Source organism: Harpia harpyja, chromosome 11, assembly GCF_026419915.1.
Source record: "Harpia harpyja isolate bHarHar1 chromosome 11, bHarHar1 primary haplotype, whole genome shotgun sequence".
NCBI lineage: Eukaryota > Metazoa > Chordata > Aves > Accipitriformes > Accipitridae > Harpia > Harpia harpyja.
In genome coordinates this window covers 9,238,908-9,256,947 of record NC_068950.1, presented here as the reverse complement: position 1 = coordinate 9,256,947, position 18,040 = coordinate 9,238,908, and the positions used below count along the sequence as shown (strand labels likewise).

General features: G+C 43.9%; 1 protein-coding gene across 4 annotated transcripts in view; it reads right to left on the bottom strand.

Annotated features, from left to right (window-relative positions):
• Nucleotides 1-1,425: 1,425 nt before the first annotated feature.
• Nucleotides 1,426-18,040, bottom strand: part of DARS2 (aspartyl-tRNA synthetase 2, mitochondrial) — a 29,468-nt gene continuing 12,853 nt past the window's right edge. The window contains exons 15-19 of one of the 4 annotated variants that reach the window (XM_052801842.1): nucleotides 17,669-17,887; nucleotides 17,072-17,182; nucleotides 16,777-16,852; nucleotides 15,455-15,652; nucleotides 1,426-1,503 (exon numbers count right to left, since the gene is read on the bottom strand). In XM_052801842.1, the coding sequence (XP_052657802.1) occupies nucleotides 15,465-15,652; nucleotides 16,777-16,852; nucleotides 17,072-17,182; nucleotides 17,669-17,887 (594 nt within the window). In that variant the 3' untranslated portion in view covers nucleotides 1,426-1,503; nucleotides 15,455-15,464. The other 3 variants (XM_052801843.1, XM_052801844.1, XM_052801845.1) reach the window with 3 other exon arrangements.

Here is an 18,040-nt window from a genome sequence, read left to right as displayed (position 1 = left end):
ACAGATTTTTACAATGTGCTTTTCTAAAGCATCACATGCTTAGAAGCGCGTGCCACTTTCGAAAGAAGCAAGAGCTTTGTGCCTAATGCCCTTGCCAGCTTTTTGAAAGATCCCACACCTCCCCCCCAATTCTGCCCTAGTGGATTACCACTCAGAGGGGCTGGGTCTTGCCTAGGGTGCTCAGTTTGGTCAGCAGGATTAAAATGAAAGCAACGTCAGATGCTTAAGGTATTATGCCCTTCCCTGAAACCCCCTACTCACCTGTTTACCGCAGCTCCCTACTCTAAGGTTTCCCACTGGTGATTTCAGAGACACATGGATATCTAGCCACAGGGCTGCTGTTAATAAAAAAATCAATGGGTGTGATGCACTGAATTACAAGCACAGAAAGTCTCCAAGTCACTACCCTCCACAGCAGTTAACCTGAGAGTACCCCACATTGCCAGGTCTGTCTCTATCTCTAAGTGACTAGCTTCAGTAATACACCTTCAAAACTCACCTGAGATTACACATGTGTCTACAGCAAAGCAGGATAGGATCAAGTCCTACTGAGCCAAAATCCAGAACCCCAACCACCTGCCTTCTCAGCTGGCCTCAGGGTGTTGGTGCCCAGCTCCAGGACACATCTCCCTCACGGGTCACTCTGCCAGGAGCTGTCAGAACATGTTTCAAGTCACAGCATGCCATCAGCCCTGGAATAGAAAAGGTCTTGCTGTGGATCCATAGCTATGGATGGCTTCTGTGACCGTAGCAGCAGATACACTGGCCTAGGGGACAATCATTTCAGGACTTATAACCAGGTATCCTTATTTCCTACCACAAGAGGAGTAAGAAGCTGAGATATGATGCTATGTCAAGATCCTGACCATTTCCCCACCACGGAGGGACTCCAGCAGAACTGGGGAGCTGGATCCCTTCAGGCTACTGAAGCAGGGAGTAATATCACTGCAAGGGGGCATGCAGGCATCTGTTTTCCAGCCCTGTGCACCTGTATCACTTATACCGCTGATAAAGCCTCCCAGAGTCTCAGTGGATGCAAGTCAGCTTTCTTACACCCCGGGGCTGGGAGGTTTCCAAATGACATCCCTTCTCTATAGGGCTGTTCTTAATGCAGATATACTGCAGTGCAATCTCCCAGTACATTCAGGGGGGTGGGGGTGAACCATCTTTGGGGAAAAATCTACCCACATCAGCATCTTCTGGGGAGTGAGGAGCCATCTGCTCTGTGCTCCAAAGCATGCAGCCAACCTTCCAGTCTCCAGGACACCATGCAGCCTGCCATGGAGGCAGACCCTCCGGCATCCTCACAGCCACATGGCTGGGGTCCGACTTTCTCGGGGGAAAAAAGGACAAGGCACCTCAGATGATCTGCAATGCAGTGTCCAGGACTTCGCAGGGTCCTGCCACTCGCAAGGGGACACTGCCAGCGCCGCTGTCCATCACCACTGTGAAGGCTTTATACAGGCAAGGATGGCTTCTCCCCGGGTGAGCCAGGATTTCCAGCTGCGTGTGAAAAATCAGAGGGTTTGTTTTGTATGTGTGCAAAAGCCTAAACTTAGTGAGCAAGATGTTAAGTCGTGAGGGGAAAATAGGCCGTATTTATGTAACTGTGAAAAGCTGCAGTGAAGGCTACGGATCCAATGGGAGAGGAGCGTATGTTCAGGGCTAACGACAAACGCTGTTATTCACTCGGCTTTGTCAAAAGCTCCAGTAGCTGCATATTCATCGCCCGACACCCCAGAGAACCAGCTTTGAGGCTTTCCAGGCTAAGAATAGAGGTCTCGTTGTGTTTGCTGCTCCACGGCCTGGGTTTTGTCCGGGATTAGAGGCACCGGGGTGTGGAAGCCCAGCTGAAGGAGCACTGCAAATTGCAGCATCTATGTACGCCTGTGAGCAGTGCAGGGCTGTCGGCTCAGCAGGGGTGGAAAGCGCTGAATAAAGGGTGAATTCATTCACAGCCACACAGGATGGCATTAGTGCTGGCCCTCCGCTCAGAGAGATGTCCCCCGTGGTGGATGGTGTGCTCACAAAACACGACTCCCTTGTGCATAAACAAAACTCAAGCATCTTTCAAAGCAGGCAGCCGGGACAGTGCCATTACTGAAATTAGCAGCTCATCCTGGCTGTAAAGTCTGATGGCTTGGATCCACCTCGGGAACCCTGGTCCCTGCAGGGGCAGACAGCTTCACCAACAGTCTGCCTGCCCGTGACATTTTGCTCCCCTTCCCCTCACACAGACATATTCCATCTTACTTAAACCAGGTCGTGAATCCAGCAATACCCAGCCTTGGAAATGTAAACTCCAGAGCTAGTCACTCAGGTGTTTTGCAGACACCCCACACTCTAAAGAGGTCTTCTAGCTCGAGATATCATCACATGGCAGCGCTGGCGGGAAACAGCATGATGCTTCTACTTGTCTGGTTTTTAATTTGTGACCCTGGGACTCTGGTAAAGCCCTTCATTGGTTAAACTGGGCTTGCAAGTGGCAGAAAAGGCAAATATACTCCCAAATGGAAACCAAGAGAAAAAGCACTGAATTTTGGCTGCTCGTGTAGCCTCTGGTTCCACTGGTCCCTGATCCTGGGGCCATGTTCCTGGACTTCTATCTGAAGACAGCAGGAGATGATTTCCAGAAAGGACGGTGACCCAGGGCTTTGAATGTCTGTAAGCAGAGTCCAAGCCAGGGGCAGTACTGAACAAAGGTATTGACCGCAGACAGCCGTATCGTAACTTCTGTGTGAAGTCCAGCCTGGGAGGTAAGGGAGACCACCACATCACAGGGGAACAACAGGCCAGGGGCTACAACTGATCTTAAGTGTTTTTTTCAAACAAATGGAGACAGAAATGAGGTTTTGAAACATACAAGGAAAAGCTCTGCAAAACAGATTAATCTCCTGAGGGAAAGTATAGTCTCTGGAGAAGGTGTTTCTTGCTAAAACACCACATAACAGAGAACTCTTCTGGGAAGGGACTCTTGAGGTAACCTCTCTCTCTCCTGAAGTAAATGCCCTTGGGAGCAACACTCTTGGTAAAGTGTTTCTGGAGAAAAATGTCTTAAAAAAACCTCGCTGTTAATCCTGCATTTACCCTTGCTGCAGCAGCAACACACAGAGCTCAGAGGTAAGCCATTATCTTCCAACACTGCCTCCTCATCACAACTGAGGAGGATACAACAACGTTCCTGCTGCTCTCTCATTGCCTTCAGCTGTAGCTCACCTCTCACTCAGACTAACCTGCTGTGAGCAGCAACTCTGCAAAACGTGTTTTGGAGTCATATTCTGGCTTTCTGGTTCACAACAACAGGGGACTTCCCATCTGTTGCTGTTTGTTTAGCCCTTGCATTGCTAAACTAACATCTGGGAAAACTGCTGAGCCTCTCTTAAAAGCATGGTGCACTTGGAGAGGAGACGTGTGTGTCTTTACCCTCTACGGAAGTTGGTGTGACCCGAGTACCATTTGGCAAAGAACAGGAGGCCCGAGAACCAAGTCAACCCTCTCCACTGCCCAGACTGTTGCATTTAGATGCTCTCATGACACTGGCCAAGATATAAATGCAGTCCAGCCATTTTGACCCTGAGAACTGGCTGCCACACCTGGAAAACCACATACCAGCTCTAAGTACCTGCAATTAATTCGTCTTTCAGATTTCTGTCAGTGCAGCCTGGCAAAACCCAGAGCCATGCTGCAAGGCAGCAGAAAGTCCCTTATAAGTAGCCATGAGTTGGGAAGGTCTGTCCCTTATGGAGCTAGGCCGGCAGGCAAGGCAGCCCCCGTAATCAACACCAGTGGTGAGACAGCGCTGACTCTGGTGCTTGAGGCTGGCTCTTACCCTCCTCCCTCCCTGCCAGCCTAACCCATCGTTTGCCTGACATCAACACTGCTACCTGCTTAGCCTTCACCAACACTGCCTCCAAGACTGGGGATACCATAATCCTCTCTCTGTAAACCTTCTACCTCCTCTCCAAGTGTTTCAACAGTGTCCAAGGGCCCAAACGCCTAACTTCAATGCAGCCCGGCTCCCTAAAATAAGCAGAAGAAACTGCCAAGAGGTGAAAAAAGATATGAAACAGAGCTATGCCACGTAAGACAAAGTTACAGGGTTGTTGCAGCAGGGTAAGTCAGTAGCTCAAAGATTCAAGGGGAAAAATATCAATATTGAAAATTCTATAGGAAATACTCACAGAGGCAGAAGACAGTAACTGAGCACTGTTAAGGATCTGCTGCAGGGAGCATTGGAGACCAAGCCTTCTGCTCCTGGCAGTACCTACGGGGTCAGCAAAGACTTTTTGGATGTCTTAGGGAGAGGAGGGTAGAAGCATACTAATGCCTGGTCTAGCAGCTTGTACTAATGCTTGGTCTCCCAGCTTGTTAAAACCTGCCTGTCCTCACTGTGCGTTAAAGCCATAAAGCTATATTTATTAGCTGAGTTGTGCATATCCTGCTTGCAGTCTCCTTATGCATGACTAAAGATGTCCAAACAAGGTGACCCACAGAGAGAGGGTTGTATTTCAGGATTTTCCGTCATATGCCTTTGCAGAGACACTATTTGCCTGACAGCAGGCAGATGAGATATTCCCAAGTCCCTGCAGCTGCATGGGCAAGTGAAGTTGATCCAGACCCAGATGATTCTGAGGTCAGACTGCCTACAAGGCAGTGTGGATGCAAGTTCCAGGAGTCCGGTGGACTTCAGGCAGCACCCAGAATCTGCAATAAAGATACAATGTAAACAGCCCCTCTGCTCTTCAAAAAAACCAGTATTGGGAACATGATCATCTGCTGGGTCTGTAAAGTTAAATCTGAGAGAAACATCAACACCTACTAAAGAAGACAGAGTGGTCAAATGTAAAACAAACTGTCAAAGCACACAGGCATAACAGGTCAACTCTGCATGGGCCAGGAATCGAGCTTTAGGACAGCACCACATGCAATACAAAAAAAAGAGAACCCAATTTGTTCACCCAGTCAACTGTCTCACATCAGTCTCTGCCTTCCCTGCTCGCAGATGGGAGGAAACAGCTTTTTGCATCCAAGAGAATCATTCCACACCCAAGTCACGAGGCAACAGGAGAACAGCACTGCTCTTTGCCGGTCCAGAAGCACAGGCTAGGAATTACGCAGCATGCAGGTTCTCTTCAACGGCACAGCTCTAAATGCCCAAATCGGGTATTGTAGCTGAGACCACACGAGGCTGAGCAGAACGAAGAGACAGCATGCGTGTTTTGCTGCCTGCATGACTGTTTACACCCCAGCATGGTATTTGCTTTTTCACAATAGGACAAGTTTGTTGACTCATGTTTAGCCTGTGACCCAGTATAAACACCAGCAGTTTCTGCTGTCAGAACAGCCGGTCGTCTGCCACTGTCTACAGAGTTGGTTTTTTTTCCTCCTAAATACAGCAACTTGCATTTATCTGTATTGTGTGGCACCCTAGTTTTTCCATGAGCATTTCTCCATTTGTCAAGGTTTGATCGCAGCCATATCCCTCTCCCAATTGCCTACAGATTCTCTAAATTTGTACTAGTTTGTTAATAAATACATGAAACTACATTTTCTGTTCACCATCCAAGATTGAAAGAAATGTTCCTGGGATAGGCATCTGAAAATACACATTTAATCCCCGTCCCCCTGGGTAGCATCATCCAACCATTTTGCACCCAGTTTCATCTAGAGTCACATTAGGTATGACTATGCCAAAACCACTTGGTATTTGTCACGTAGTGCCTCTCCCCTAGTAATAAGACCTTTTAATCTTGTCATAGGATGGTACCACTTTGGTTTGAGATGACTTTCCTCCAAAAAAACACATGGCTTACTTGTCCAGCATCTTCCAGACTGCTTTTGTTTCAGATTTTTTTCTTCTATAAATGAAAATTGAACTGATCTGTAATTACCCAGGTCCTCTTTTTCTTCCTTCTAGAGACAGGTATTGCATGACTTTTACGGCAGTCAGGTTCCTCACCTATCCACCATAATTTGTCAAAAACCACCACAAATTATTCTGAAATCATTTCAGCTAACTTTGTACTAAAATTCCTGACACCCAGACAGCTTGAGACCACCTGATTTCCCAACAGCCCTCCCAAATGTATTTTCTTCCTCTGTTCTAAGCAGAAATCTCACTATTTGTCATTATCACCAGCAGTGCTAGTCAGCACTTCTTTCTCTTGAACTTTCTAACAACAACTAGTATGAAAAAATAAAGCATTAAATATTTTGGCCTTCTTGACATTTTTTCGATAGGTCTTTCTGTTCCCATGATTATCCCGCACGTACATTAATAGTATGAGGAGGACCAAGGAAAGTGCTGACCTGCTCATTTGTCGTGGTTACCAGGACTACTGAAAGGAAGAGTTGTCACAGTCGTAACAAGTATTTCTTACATGAAGTGATCGTGGTGAAGCAAAAAGCCTTTGTCCTGCAGGCTTAGAGATATAAACTAATCCCATTGTTACAAAGGCAGAATTGTGGTTATTCATTTAGTAGTGGCACTAAAATATCACCAGGTCGCTGTCACCAAAAGCTCTCTCCCTTTACTCAGGAGGCAAGCCCTGAGTTAGGCAACCTGGAAGAAACCAAGCTGTAATACTGAGATAGAAACCTGGGGAAAAAAAATTTAAGTCTTATTTGGCCACACAAGCTATGCAGCGCAGTCCAACACACCATCTATCAAACATTACATGGAACATTATAAATGGCAACAGTTACATGGTAACCATTCGTACAGTCTCAGAGTGCTCTGAAAAAAGATTTGGATAAGCACATGGAGCTGCCAGGAGATATTGCCTCCTTAAGTCCCTGCCTGTGCAACAGGGACCGCAGTGACTAAAGGAATCGGACAGAGTCATCCACAGACAGCGAAGAAATTTGAGACATTAGCATGAGCATTCCTAGCTCCAGGGAGGGGGAAAAAAAACCCAAAACAAACCTACAGCAGTTCAAAAGCAAGGCCAAGTGAAATGCAAGAGCTGCCAAAGAGGTCATAAAAGTATTAAGCTCAATTAGAAACATCCTACTGTTCAGCAGCATCATGTTCAAGTCCTGACTATTGTATTGAAAGCAAGGTGAGCTAAGCAACTCACCCTCCTGAGCACCCTCATCGTTTCGTCTTTTATGACACCGGGGGGAACACAGCCTTCAGCACACTTTGGTGAGACTTCTCATCCTTGATTTTACTTATCCTCTAGGTATACTTAATAAATAAATGAACACTATAAATCAACTTTGATGTTAAATGACATCTTCTGTTTATGAATTTGTTACAATGTATAAAAATTTCCATAACTGCACATTATACGATGTCTGTTCTCTGTGATGAGATGCATAGTATCACACAAGATATATATAAAACACACACTATGCATCTCCAGCTTTTAGTTCACACTACTGTGAAAGGCTAAGGAATAGAACAGCAACCTACTTTATGATTTCAACGGGAACAGTAACCCCTAGGAAAACACACAAATACCTCCTCTGTCTGTGTCACTGGCTATGTAAAGAACAGCTTCAGTATTTCTTACTGTTTCATGATAGATTCTGATTATTTTGACACTTTTTAGTATTTTTAAATCTTTTTAAGCAGGAGCCACAAGGTGGCAGCATGAATTAACTGCACGTTATTTTACTTCAGAGTCAGCTCTTTCCTATATTCTCCAAATCTCAGTCACTTACTCCTATTCCTCACCTGAGCTGCAGCAGCTGTTTATGAGGCCATGCAGTGTGCTGGATCCAAAAACTGGTCCTAGTTGAAATAACGAAGGGCTGCTCACTGGGCATCCCTCAAACACTTTGATCAGTACTGCCAAGGAAGCAGTGAGGAGCAGAAGAGAAGGATGGAAATGACCGTGACATGAAGAAAAAAGGTCTGCAGGCTCCCAAGTTAGATTTAAACAGAATGTTTTTCAGGTAGCATTAATAAAATTATAAACTCGCAGAAATTGCCTTTCAGAAAGTATCATTCCAGCTGAATGTCACCCTGACTACCAAGTACCTCTTTGTATATTAATTTAGTCAGCGTAGTTATTTAACTGGTGAGTCTACATTTAATGGGTGCTTATGTGCATTAATATTTATCTCATCTTCCATAAATGAAATTAGTAACAGCATGCCAGATATTTTCTTCATGTGGCTCCTGCAAACGCATTAAATCCAGCAAGCTATCTCCAAAGGCAACTGTGGGCAGAGCTTGGTCCTGTGTATTTCTGTGGCAGCTGTGCTAAAATTACACTCCTCCCATTAAAAGAATCTTTTTTTGCTGGATCTGTCTTTAGTTATACAATATTAACAGTGAAAATATGAAATGAGAATTCATGGCTTTACATGCTTTCACTTTAAATTCTATTTAAAGCATTCTTGGGATTTTTGCAAGACATCCCAAACATCCAAATCAAGCTCTTGCCTTCCATAATTGCCTTTTTAAACTTTTACTATGAATATGACATTGTACTTTTTATTTAAACTCCAGCATTTTTTCCTTGTAAAGAAGCATGGGAGGTTAGAGATGAGTTAGCTATGTGAGCTGTTACAGTATTCCTGGGATGCTCGCTGGGATGATACCCTGTGTGACCTTGAGCTAGACAGCCTGTTGTCCACCCACCTCTCCTATTTGTTCTCTTATATGTTTGTACAGAGCCACAAAAAAAATGGCATTCTACAGTTACCAGGGGCTGTATCACCCACGAGGAATATCATACCCATTTTGCTCTGGACACTGTTGTTTGCCACTGAAAGTGAAGTGATGCTGTTTGAAAGGATTAGAGTCGCTCAGTACCACCCTACTCAGAGCCCTGGCACCGTAATTGCTGTCAAATTAGTTCTGTTCCTGCTACAAGAAAAAAACATTTAAGGCTTTTCTTTTACAGAACTGTACTGGATGTCTTTTTCTTTATACACAAATAAAGATCTAATGACAAGAAAAATTGAATCGATGACAAATGAGGAGCCTGCATTTCAAGGGACACCATCAAAGAGCTGAAGCCTTCAACTACAATTCTCTTCAAATTGCTAAGCAAACAAGTAAAATTCTCAGGACTGAGAGTGTTTTAAATCTATCACTCTCCAAATAGAGGATAATATAAAAAAAATCCAATAGTACACTGTGATTGTTGTTCCAGAGAAAACTGCCACTGAACATGCCCCTTGGACTAACTGTTCTCAGAAATGTTTTTGTATCACTCACTTCGGTATACACCTGCTACCTGGGAAAGCGCAAAGTGTTACCAAAGCTTGCTGCTTTCTTTTTCAGGTACTTGGTGATCTTTCTGATAATTTATATATATTTTTTTAAATATTAACTGAAGTACATGGTTAATACTAGTTTTTGCACCAAAAAAGTTATCTAGTACCTTTACATAGTACAGAACAGAAAGTGAAGGTTGGTAAGTACAAACAGTAACACATACAAGGGAAAAAAGACTCCAAACAACCTACGAGAGCATCAGCTTTTGGCCACTTCAGCTGTCAGTGGGTGTACAGAAAGTCACTGCTGGTAGCACAGGAGGTATGCAGTGATTTCAACAGGAAGGCAGGTGAAATTGCCTAAAACTGTACAGCTTTAAACTGATGTGATTGACAAACAGAGGATATTGATTCATTCAGTGATGAGCGGAATGGAAAACACAGAAGAACTTTGAGTATTCATTCCTTCTAATAACCTGCATGGGAAGGTACCTCATGAAATGATCAGATGAAAGATTTAAATTAAGCAAGAGGAAGTACTTTTTAGAATAACATATAATTTAACAGAACTCATGGCTACAGAAATACAAATACATTTAAAATACAATCAAATTAATGAGAGAACTATCCATAATGCTTTTCTTCAACTCTACTGTAGCACTACAGTAAACACAAAGGCTATCAAAACATAACAAGAAAGCTGGAGCCTGATGGATTATTAGAGGCAAATGTGACCAATCCATCTGAATATATCTGTCACGGAGCTCTGTTTGCTGTAAAATTGTGGCTGGCACAGCTGGTGACTGCATGTAATCAACATTTTTTAATTACATAAAACAATGCTTTGAAAAAAACCAACAAACTAGAACACAAGCCTAAAAGAGCCCAAACATTTAGAGGTGAAGTCATGTGAAGCTTACATGGGGGATTTCTATCTGGTACCATTTAGGTGGCTGTCAGTTACATATGCCTCTTCTGCTGCTGTTAACACATGGGCCAAAGAGTGCACCAAGCATCCTCACAAGACGGCTGGTTATGTACGCTGACAACACCAAGCAAGCATGGTCAAAACAAATCATTGTGCAAGCAACTAAAGGCATAAAGTAAGCGGGGGAAAAAAATAGAAACCTTTACATTTGAGAGCATAAACTCTCCTTATCCTTCTGCTCTTACCATCATAGGCTCCTTTTCTGAGGCTGCCTGTATTAACCAGATGCTGGACATCAGTGCAGCATCACCTGCCGCCATACCTGCTCCATTCCTCCTGGTAGGAGAGATGCCGGTGAAATACAGAACAGCAGAGTCATGCCTTCCTGGGGCTGGAGATTGCCCACATAAACGTACAATGCACCACATCCTGCTCACATGCAACAACACTGGGTCTAGCATACAATCTAGCTCTGGGAGTAGTTTTGTAACACCCAAGTAATGTCCTTACATCAGGTCTGAGCTAAGGTCCCCATGCTCTCCAACACAGAAGAAAAGTATACACAAATGTCCTTCTGTCAGACTCAGGCTACAGGAAAGTGATGGTACAGAGCAGTAGCTCCCCCCCTTTTCCCCACAGGGTAAAATAGTGGGTACAAATCCAGCTGCAAACAGCTGAAAAAATTCTTTGACAATTTCTGCTGACTTGCTACTAATTATAGTATTTTCATATAGCAGTGGTCTGTTTTCAACAGAACTGGGAATTAATCAGCACCCTGAACCTCTGGGTATCTGCAGCATAGGATTACACAAAGCTGCTGTGAAGTTATATTGTAATTTAGCTAACTCTAGAGATATAGATACCAGCACAACATAGGATTAAACTCCAGTCTGAGTTCTGAAAACAGTTCCTGTCTTTATGGCAGTTTGTAGAAAACCCTCACAGCCAAACTCTCCCAAGCCATCTGGGGTGGCTGAAATCAAACACTGCAATCTCTTCCGAGCTTGGTCCAACCGGAAGTATTCTAGATAGGCTGCTTGGAAACTTTTCAGAAAAAAACCAACCCAAATCCACACTGTGGCTGCTGAGAATCCCACCAGCATGCTACACTCCTGTTCTGGAAAGGGAAAAAAAATACTGAAACACACCAGAAACTTCTCTCTGATGTTAGAAAAGGGTAGTATAAATTTACTAGAGGGTTGTTCCAGCCAGATCTATTGAAACATACACAGAGCCAGTTCCCCTACAGGGGGGGAATAAACTGTGTCTTCATTTTACCAGTGTTTTGTTCAGATCTAACAGAAGAAAATCAGCAAGCTGGCAGGGTTAAAGGAATACAGAGGCCTTCCACACAACTCTGGCTCCTACAAGAGCACTCCTTATACAATTCTATCCCTAACCCACCCGAATGTTCCCATCCCATCTATGCTAGTCATTAAGTTCTCTGGAGTTGAGAAGACCATGTCAGGGAACACACTCAACCATCACAAGCTGATCTGTATCAGCAAAGACCCAAACCAAATCCTCAGGCAGCACCTGTGTCCAGCTGGTGATTCTATTCCCAACAAAGCCAACTGCTGCAGGTAGAGTACCCAGAGGCTGAGCAATTCTCTTGTCCGTAATATATACACACATTGAAGAGGTTGAAGAAAGAGCACAGGAGTCACAATGACAAGTGGAAATCACTGCAGGAATCTGGAGATAGTAGTGATACGGGTTTTGTTACTAATTTTACATGCATACATACTGTAGCATAGGAGGTTCCTCCGTGTGCCAGGGGGCATTTCTGGTAACAGCCAACAGCCTCATTAGTACCTCCGACACAGGGAGGAGTACACAGGGAGGAGTCTGCGTATACTAATTGTATTACTACTTGCTCTTTGGACAAAAAGAAGTAGTATAAAGGCACCTTCAAGGACTTTGGACTCTCATTATGTTGATGAGCACATTCACGCTGCTTATCTGGCTTGGGCCTGGAGACCTGTGCTCCATGAGGAAGGGAAAAAAACCCAACCAACCCAAACCACACAGCAATACAGATCCACCAACCTTTTCTTACGCACCACACCTCTAATAAATGACTACTTAAAGATTAACTCTTAATAGAGGAGGCCAGGACTTTGCATCTTCTAGCATAGCTGGCATCGCAACACTTCTCCATAGTTCTGTCTCATACAGGAAAAAGAAAGGAGAGTAGAATCAACAAGGGCTCTGTGAAAGCTTGCAGTTTGTGGTTATGCTGTAGCTTATTTTCAGCAGGTGTTTCTGATGGACATTGTGCTAAACTGAAGTGGTTTTAACATCTATTTTCAGGATCACAGGCCAGTGGCTTTTCTCCAGAAAGCATGAGGTATTGGTGTGCAATATGACCACCCCTTATTTACATGTATTTCTTTGTAATGTCTGTCTACCCTTGCTTCTACCAAAATATGCAGCTAAGCACGCCAACTAGATTGTGGTTTAAAAGTGATTTTCTGTAGATCAGGCTTCCACAAGCCCAAGTGAAACCTTACACAATGCTCTATAAAAACCAAAACAATTAATGTCTCCTCTGTGGCAACATTCACACAACCACTGGCAAATCCACACACTTGTAGTGTAAGCCGCCTTCATTCACAAATCCAAGCACAGATGGCTTGCGTAAATTTGGGATACCTCTTTTCCACTGACCTAATTGTGGCAAGACTGCAGCAGCTCATAGGACGTTTTGTTGCATTTTTTTCACTGTAGCTAATCGTAGCTGTGTCACACACTTACAACTGCAGTGAGTCCTTAATACAGCAGTGGGTAAACAAACATCACAAAACAGCCTGCACAAGAAAGAGGGATGTGTATGCCTCAGGGACGGCTTGCTCATGTTTAACAAGTGCTCTCAAGAATAATGTTCCAGGCAGTGTTACGTTTCTGCCTAAACCTCTCTGAGCAGCAGTTACCCTTTGAAGGCTTGATGATAATCCTAATTTAAAGAACTAGGACTCTTCAGATGTAAACAGCATTTGCCTTTGCAAACAGTTACTAACCAAATGATACAGTACCCCTTATGTGCCAATTAAAAAAAAAAAAAGTTCAGCACATTATGTTTACAGTTACTATAAATAATAGTCTGGGGGGAATGAAGAATTTTTCAGAATAACTGTTTTCTGTGATTCCACGTCCTCAAACAAGCCTCTGACATCCCTGCTTTAGGAACACAGGTGATCCTCAAGCAAATTCCATGCAAATCTTAATCTCACTGCCAGTAAGGAAACTAAATAAAATCCAGCATCCTCAAAAAAAGCAGTATGAATATAATATATAGCCTTGTAGTGGCTGTATTCCATATCACCACTTACAAGTTAAAGGAACAAAAATATCTAGTATAACTCTCACAAGGTGACTCTCCTCCCCACAAAAACAAAATTGTTAACATGTATCTGTTTAGGGATCCAATTTTCAGCTCAGCTTCTCTCTGAAAACTCATCCTCACTCCATTACTGACAGCTTCTACTCAGAGGAAAAAAAAAAAAAAAAAAAAAAGGTGGAAGTAAAACAAAGGTGAATTAATTTCAATATAAGAATGAATAGCTCATACAAGGAAAAAAAAATTAAGAAATTCAAAGTGTTTGACTAGAATGAATGTGAATACAAATCCAGGATTTTGGTGTTTTTCGTTTTTTGGGGTTTTTTTTAAAATAGTATTTAACCATGCTCTGAGACTGACGATAACAATCATAACATGAGATAAGAAAGGATTTAAGTTTTCTTTCACACACATAACTTCATCATCTTATAATCTGCAAAGCAGCAGCAAGTCAGCTCTACTGTTGTCTATGGATGGCACTTTCAGTCAGTATAAAGTACCCAAAACCCACAACCTTCAGGAGAAGAGCCACCTCCCTTGCTCTTTATCAACAGGACAGTCCAGTATTTAAAAAAGCCAACAGTGTGCACCACCATGTAATGTTATCCCACAATGTGGAGACTGAATTAGCTGATAACCTTTGGAGCAGCCCAGCAGCTGTTAGAATCCGCAGGATAGGATCTCTTGCAGAAGGCTGGAGTTCAGTATCAGCTCAGACAACTGCAGTCTTCTCTCTCCTCATGCACTTCCTCTAGCAGATGCCTCCTGCTGTCCTTCCCACCTGGGACACAGTAGCTCTCCTTTTTCTTCCTTTGCACCATCTTCCTGACTTATTCAGGTGATCTCTTCCTTCTCTTTTCCTCAGCTTCTTCACCTTCCACCTTTCCTCCCAACAATTCTCTGCTTTCTCCAACTTAAACACAGAGTTAAGAACACCTACTGGAGTGCCTCTGCAGAAGGCTTCCTATACGCTACAGAGCAGAGCCAAGTGGCCTGGTCTGGTAGGATGCTACTAGAGCCCATGCTCTACTCTGTACAGTCGCTCCTGCACTGTGGCTGTTCTGATGTGGGAGAGGGATGAACAGTTACTTGCGAGTAACTTGCTGCTGCATCACTCACCACTGTAGCACCAGGTTTGCAGGACCAGGCAGACCTCACAGAAGACTGGCAACCCTGCTATACTGTCACAGATTTCTTGTCATCTCCTGGAGGGATCAGGGGTCACAAAGAAAAACTGGCAGCTTGCTCTTGTAGAGAAAGCCCAAAGCCAAGCTCAGTCAAAACCACACTGCCAGATAAAACTTTATTTACAAACATACAAGCCTCAGAATTAGCGTGCTGAAAAGCACCAGGACCACAGGCCCCAAAGACAGATCATCACCTCCTTGGCAAGTATTACGAGGACAACTGTTGCAAATGGTATGAATGCTTCTCTCCCCCTCTTTGAAGGGAGGACACAGCTGAATATGACCTCCCTGTGGCAAGTTCAGGATGATCTTGTATCCTCCAACATGAGACAAGCTGCTGGCTGCACTGAAGTTTTGCTGTGAAGTGTCCAGAGCTCTTGGCCCAGCACAGCACTGCTTTATTTTAACAGTCCTCAGCTAACAGATTCGATGATCATCGTGAATACAAACCATCCTGCCAGGGAAGCTGACACTATCTCCTCCAGATGGGAGGAGAAATACTTTACAAGGGACATATAAAAAGTGGGGAGTAGAAAAAAAATGGCTCCCATCTTCCCTCCAATGACACCCCAAAGCCAACAGTCTTGATATCCTATGCTAAAATTGTGTTCTTTTCTTTTGCTTTTCTACTTCTCCATCACACTACCAACCCAAAGGTGAATTTCTATCAGGGAGCCCTCGTATCTATTTCTCATTCAATCCTGAAACAGCCATAGTACAGTGGAGTTGTACTGCCCCCCATCCTCCCATAACAGTTGATGTTTTCTGAACTGAATTCTAGTATTTAGAAGCTGTAACCACCTCTGGTTAAAGAGATCAGCTTACATCACTGGCTTTAAAGGTTTTCTTTGCCTCTTTCTGCAAGAGGCCAGGAAACCTGGATGTGATATGGCTCTAGTTCTTCTGGAGTGACATAGTCTGGAGCATTGCCCATCAGGTCTCGTCCCCTGAAGGATTTAGGAAAAGCAATGACATCTCGGATACTTGGAGCATCAACGATGAGAGAGATCAGCCTGTCAAGTCCTAGAAGTAGAAAACAAATTGGTGAACCTCTTGAGTTATGGCCCTATATTACTTCCTCTGATTCAGAAAAATCAGAAAGATGGAGTAGATAGTATTACTGAGCTTGAAGAATAAAAGTGAAGCAAGGGAAAAAAATTCATCTCGACCAGTAGCAGAGAAAGATACTTGCCTGAAGAGCAGAAATGCCTAGCAAAATAAAGCTTTTCAGTATTACAGAAAGTTCTGCAACACACCAAGGACTGCAAGACAGAGACAGTGCCTTTGCAAAGACAGCATAACAAAACCAGAGCAGCTAAGTGGAAGGAACGGTGTTGGTGCTCTGCTTAACTGCTCAAAGCTCTTGATCAACCAGTTCTGAAGGATTACAACAACTAGGAGGAATTCAAAAAGAACACAAGCATCTGGGTGATTGGATGGAGGGAAATCACACTGGAAGACCACAGGTTAAAATGCTACCTTTTTTTTTTGTAGGTTTTTTTGTTTGTTTGTTTGGGGTGGGTTGGGATGGGGGGGGGTGTTTGTTGTTTTTTTTTTTCTTTTTTAAAACCACAAACTTGCAGGGTTCTAGGAAAAAAAGTCTGGCATTATCTGAATTAGTAAGCCAAACAAGTAAGGAAGAAGGGAAGCAAGACTGAAGCAGAGGGCAAGGTTGTGGCAGTGACCCAGGGCATGAAACAAAGTACCATGCTGTCCTAGGCCTCTAGGCATGCAGTGTACAGGGAACCTGTTCTGGCTGCACAGGAATGAGACTAAAGATGACCTAATCCTAATGAATACCCTGTTCTACAAACAGCAGATAAAGATCATCCTTAGAGCCACCAGTATGTGATTTGGTCCGTGCATAAGAACTAAATCACACTATGATGCTGGGGAGGAACACCAAAACATTCTGCACTTGGTGACGAGACCTCTGTTGCCTTCTACAAAGCAGCTACATAGATGGAAGCACTGTGTAAGCCCACACAGTATTACCATGTTGGTGTGCTAAATAGCAACACCAGAACAGCCATCTCTATCAGGAGGACACAAGGCTTTTGCTAACAAGCATGAGGCTTATTCCTGGGATCTAATATGCCAAGAAGAGTCACAAGACACCTGCAACTGGAGAGCTACAGAGCACTTACCTAAAGCGATTCCTCCATGAGGTGGAGCTCCAAACTCCAAAGCCTCAAGCAGATGGGAAAGCACCTCAGAATCCTCCTGCAAAATTACATAAGAAGCGTCACTGGACAAGCAACGCTCTTTCTACTAGCAATGCAAGATGAAGGTATGAAGAAGTCATACATCACTCAGGGCTAGGAGTTATGTTTCTTTATCCGAGAAGCACACAAGTGTTTCTTTCAGAATTTGAAATGGATATTTAAATTAATTAGTCCTTTAAATCCCCAAAAGAATGTTAGAGACATCTGTAGGTGTTACCTTCAGCACCTTCTCCAGCACAAAACGCTGTTGTTCTGCACTATGAATTCTGATGGAGCCTCCTCCAACTTCATTGCCATTCAGCACAAGGTCATAGTGCTGGCTACGGGCCTGTAGAAAGAAATGAACAAACACCTCAGCAAGGCTGGGGCACAGCTGCGTCTAACAACAACCTGCACACAGACAGCAAAGACACTGGTAATGAAGCCACGACATACAACACTACTATTCTCAGTGGTACCTTGCAGTTCAGGTACCAGTCCTATCAGAGGCATGGACTGCTGCTGAGATGTGGGAACAGTACAAATCCTTTTGCAAAGTTGATCAAAACCTGAAGCAATGTGGCATGGGTCAGAATATAAGACTCCTCACCTTAAGCAACTGTATCCTATAAGCCCTTTTGTCAGGGGCACACATGGATATTTGATGCTCAGAGTAATCTGGAAGCCATGTACAATATGGCTTTTCCAGACATGTACAATATGCAGTCAGTTCCATGACACATCTCTTTTTACACTAAAACCAGCTGCTACTTGTCTAGTTTTCCATGACACATAGCTGTGAAAGAGCCAGCATGGCAGGCATGAAGTGAGTTACCTTTGTGGGATCAGAATAGAGGAGGCTGGTATCTGAAGGATGAGGGGCAGTGAAGGGGTGATGAGCAGATTCCAGTTCAGTGGGATTCTCTTCCTTTGGGAGGAAAAGGGGGAAATCCACCACCCACAGAAAGTGAAAAGCTGTAGGATCACGGAGTACCAGCCCAGCTGCCTCAAGGAGGTCAGCACTCTCCAACCGTAGGCTTCCTAATGCAGAGCACTGTAAAAGAGAAGGGAGATAATGAGATGGGGCAATTTTACTATCAGGGAAGTCACTCAAACACCGACCAGGGAAAGAGTGTTTCATAAAGGTAGCATCACAGACAGCATCAGTTGTAATGCATTGTCGCCTTAAACGCTTTTGCCTTGTATC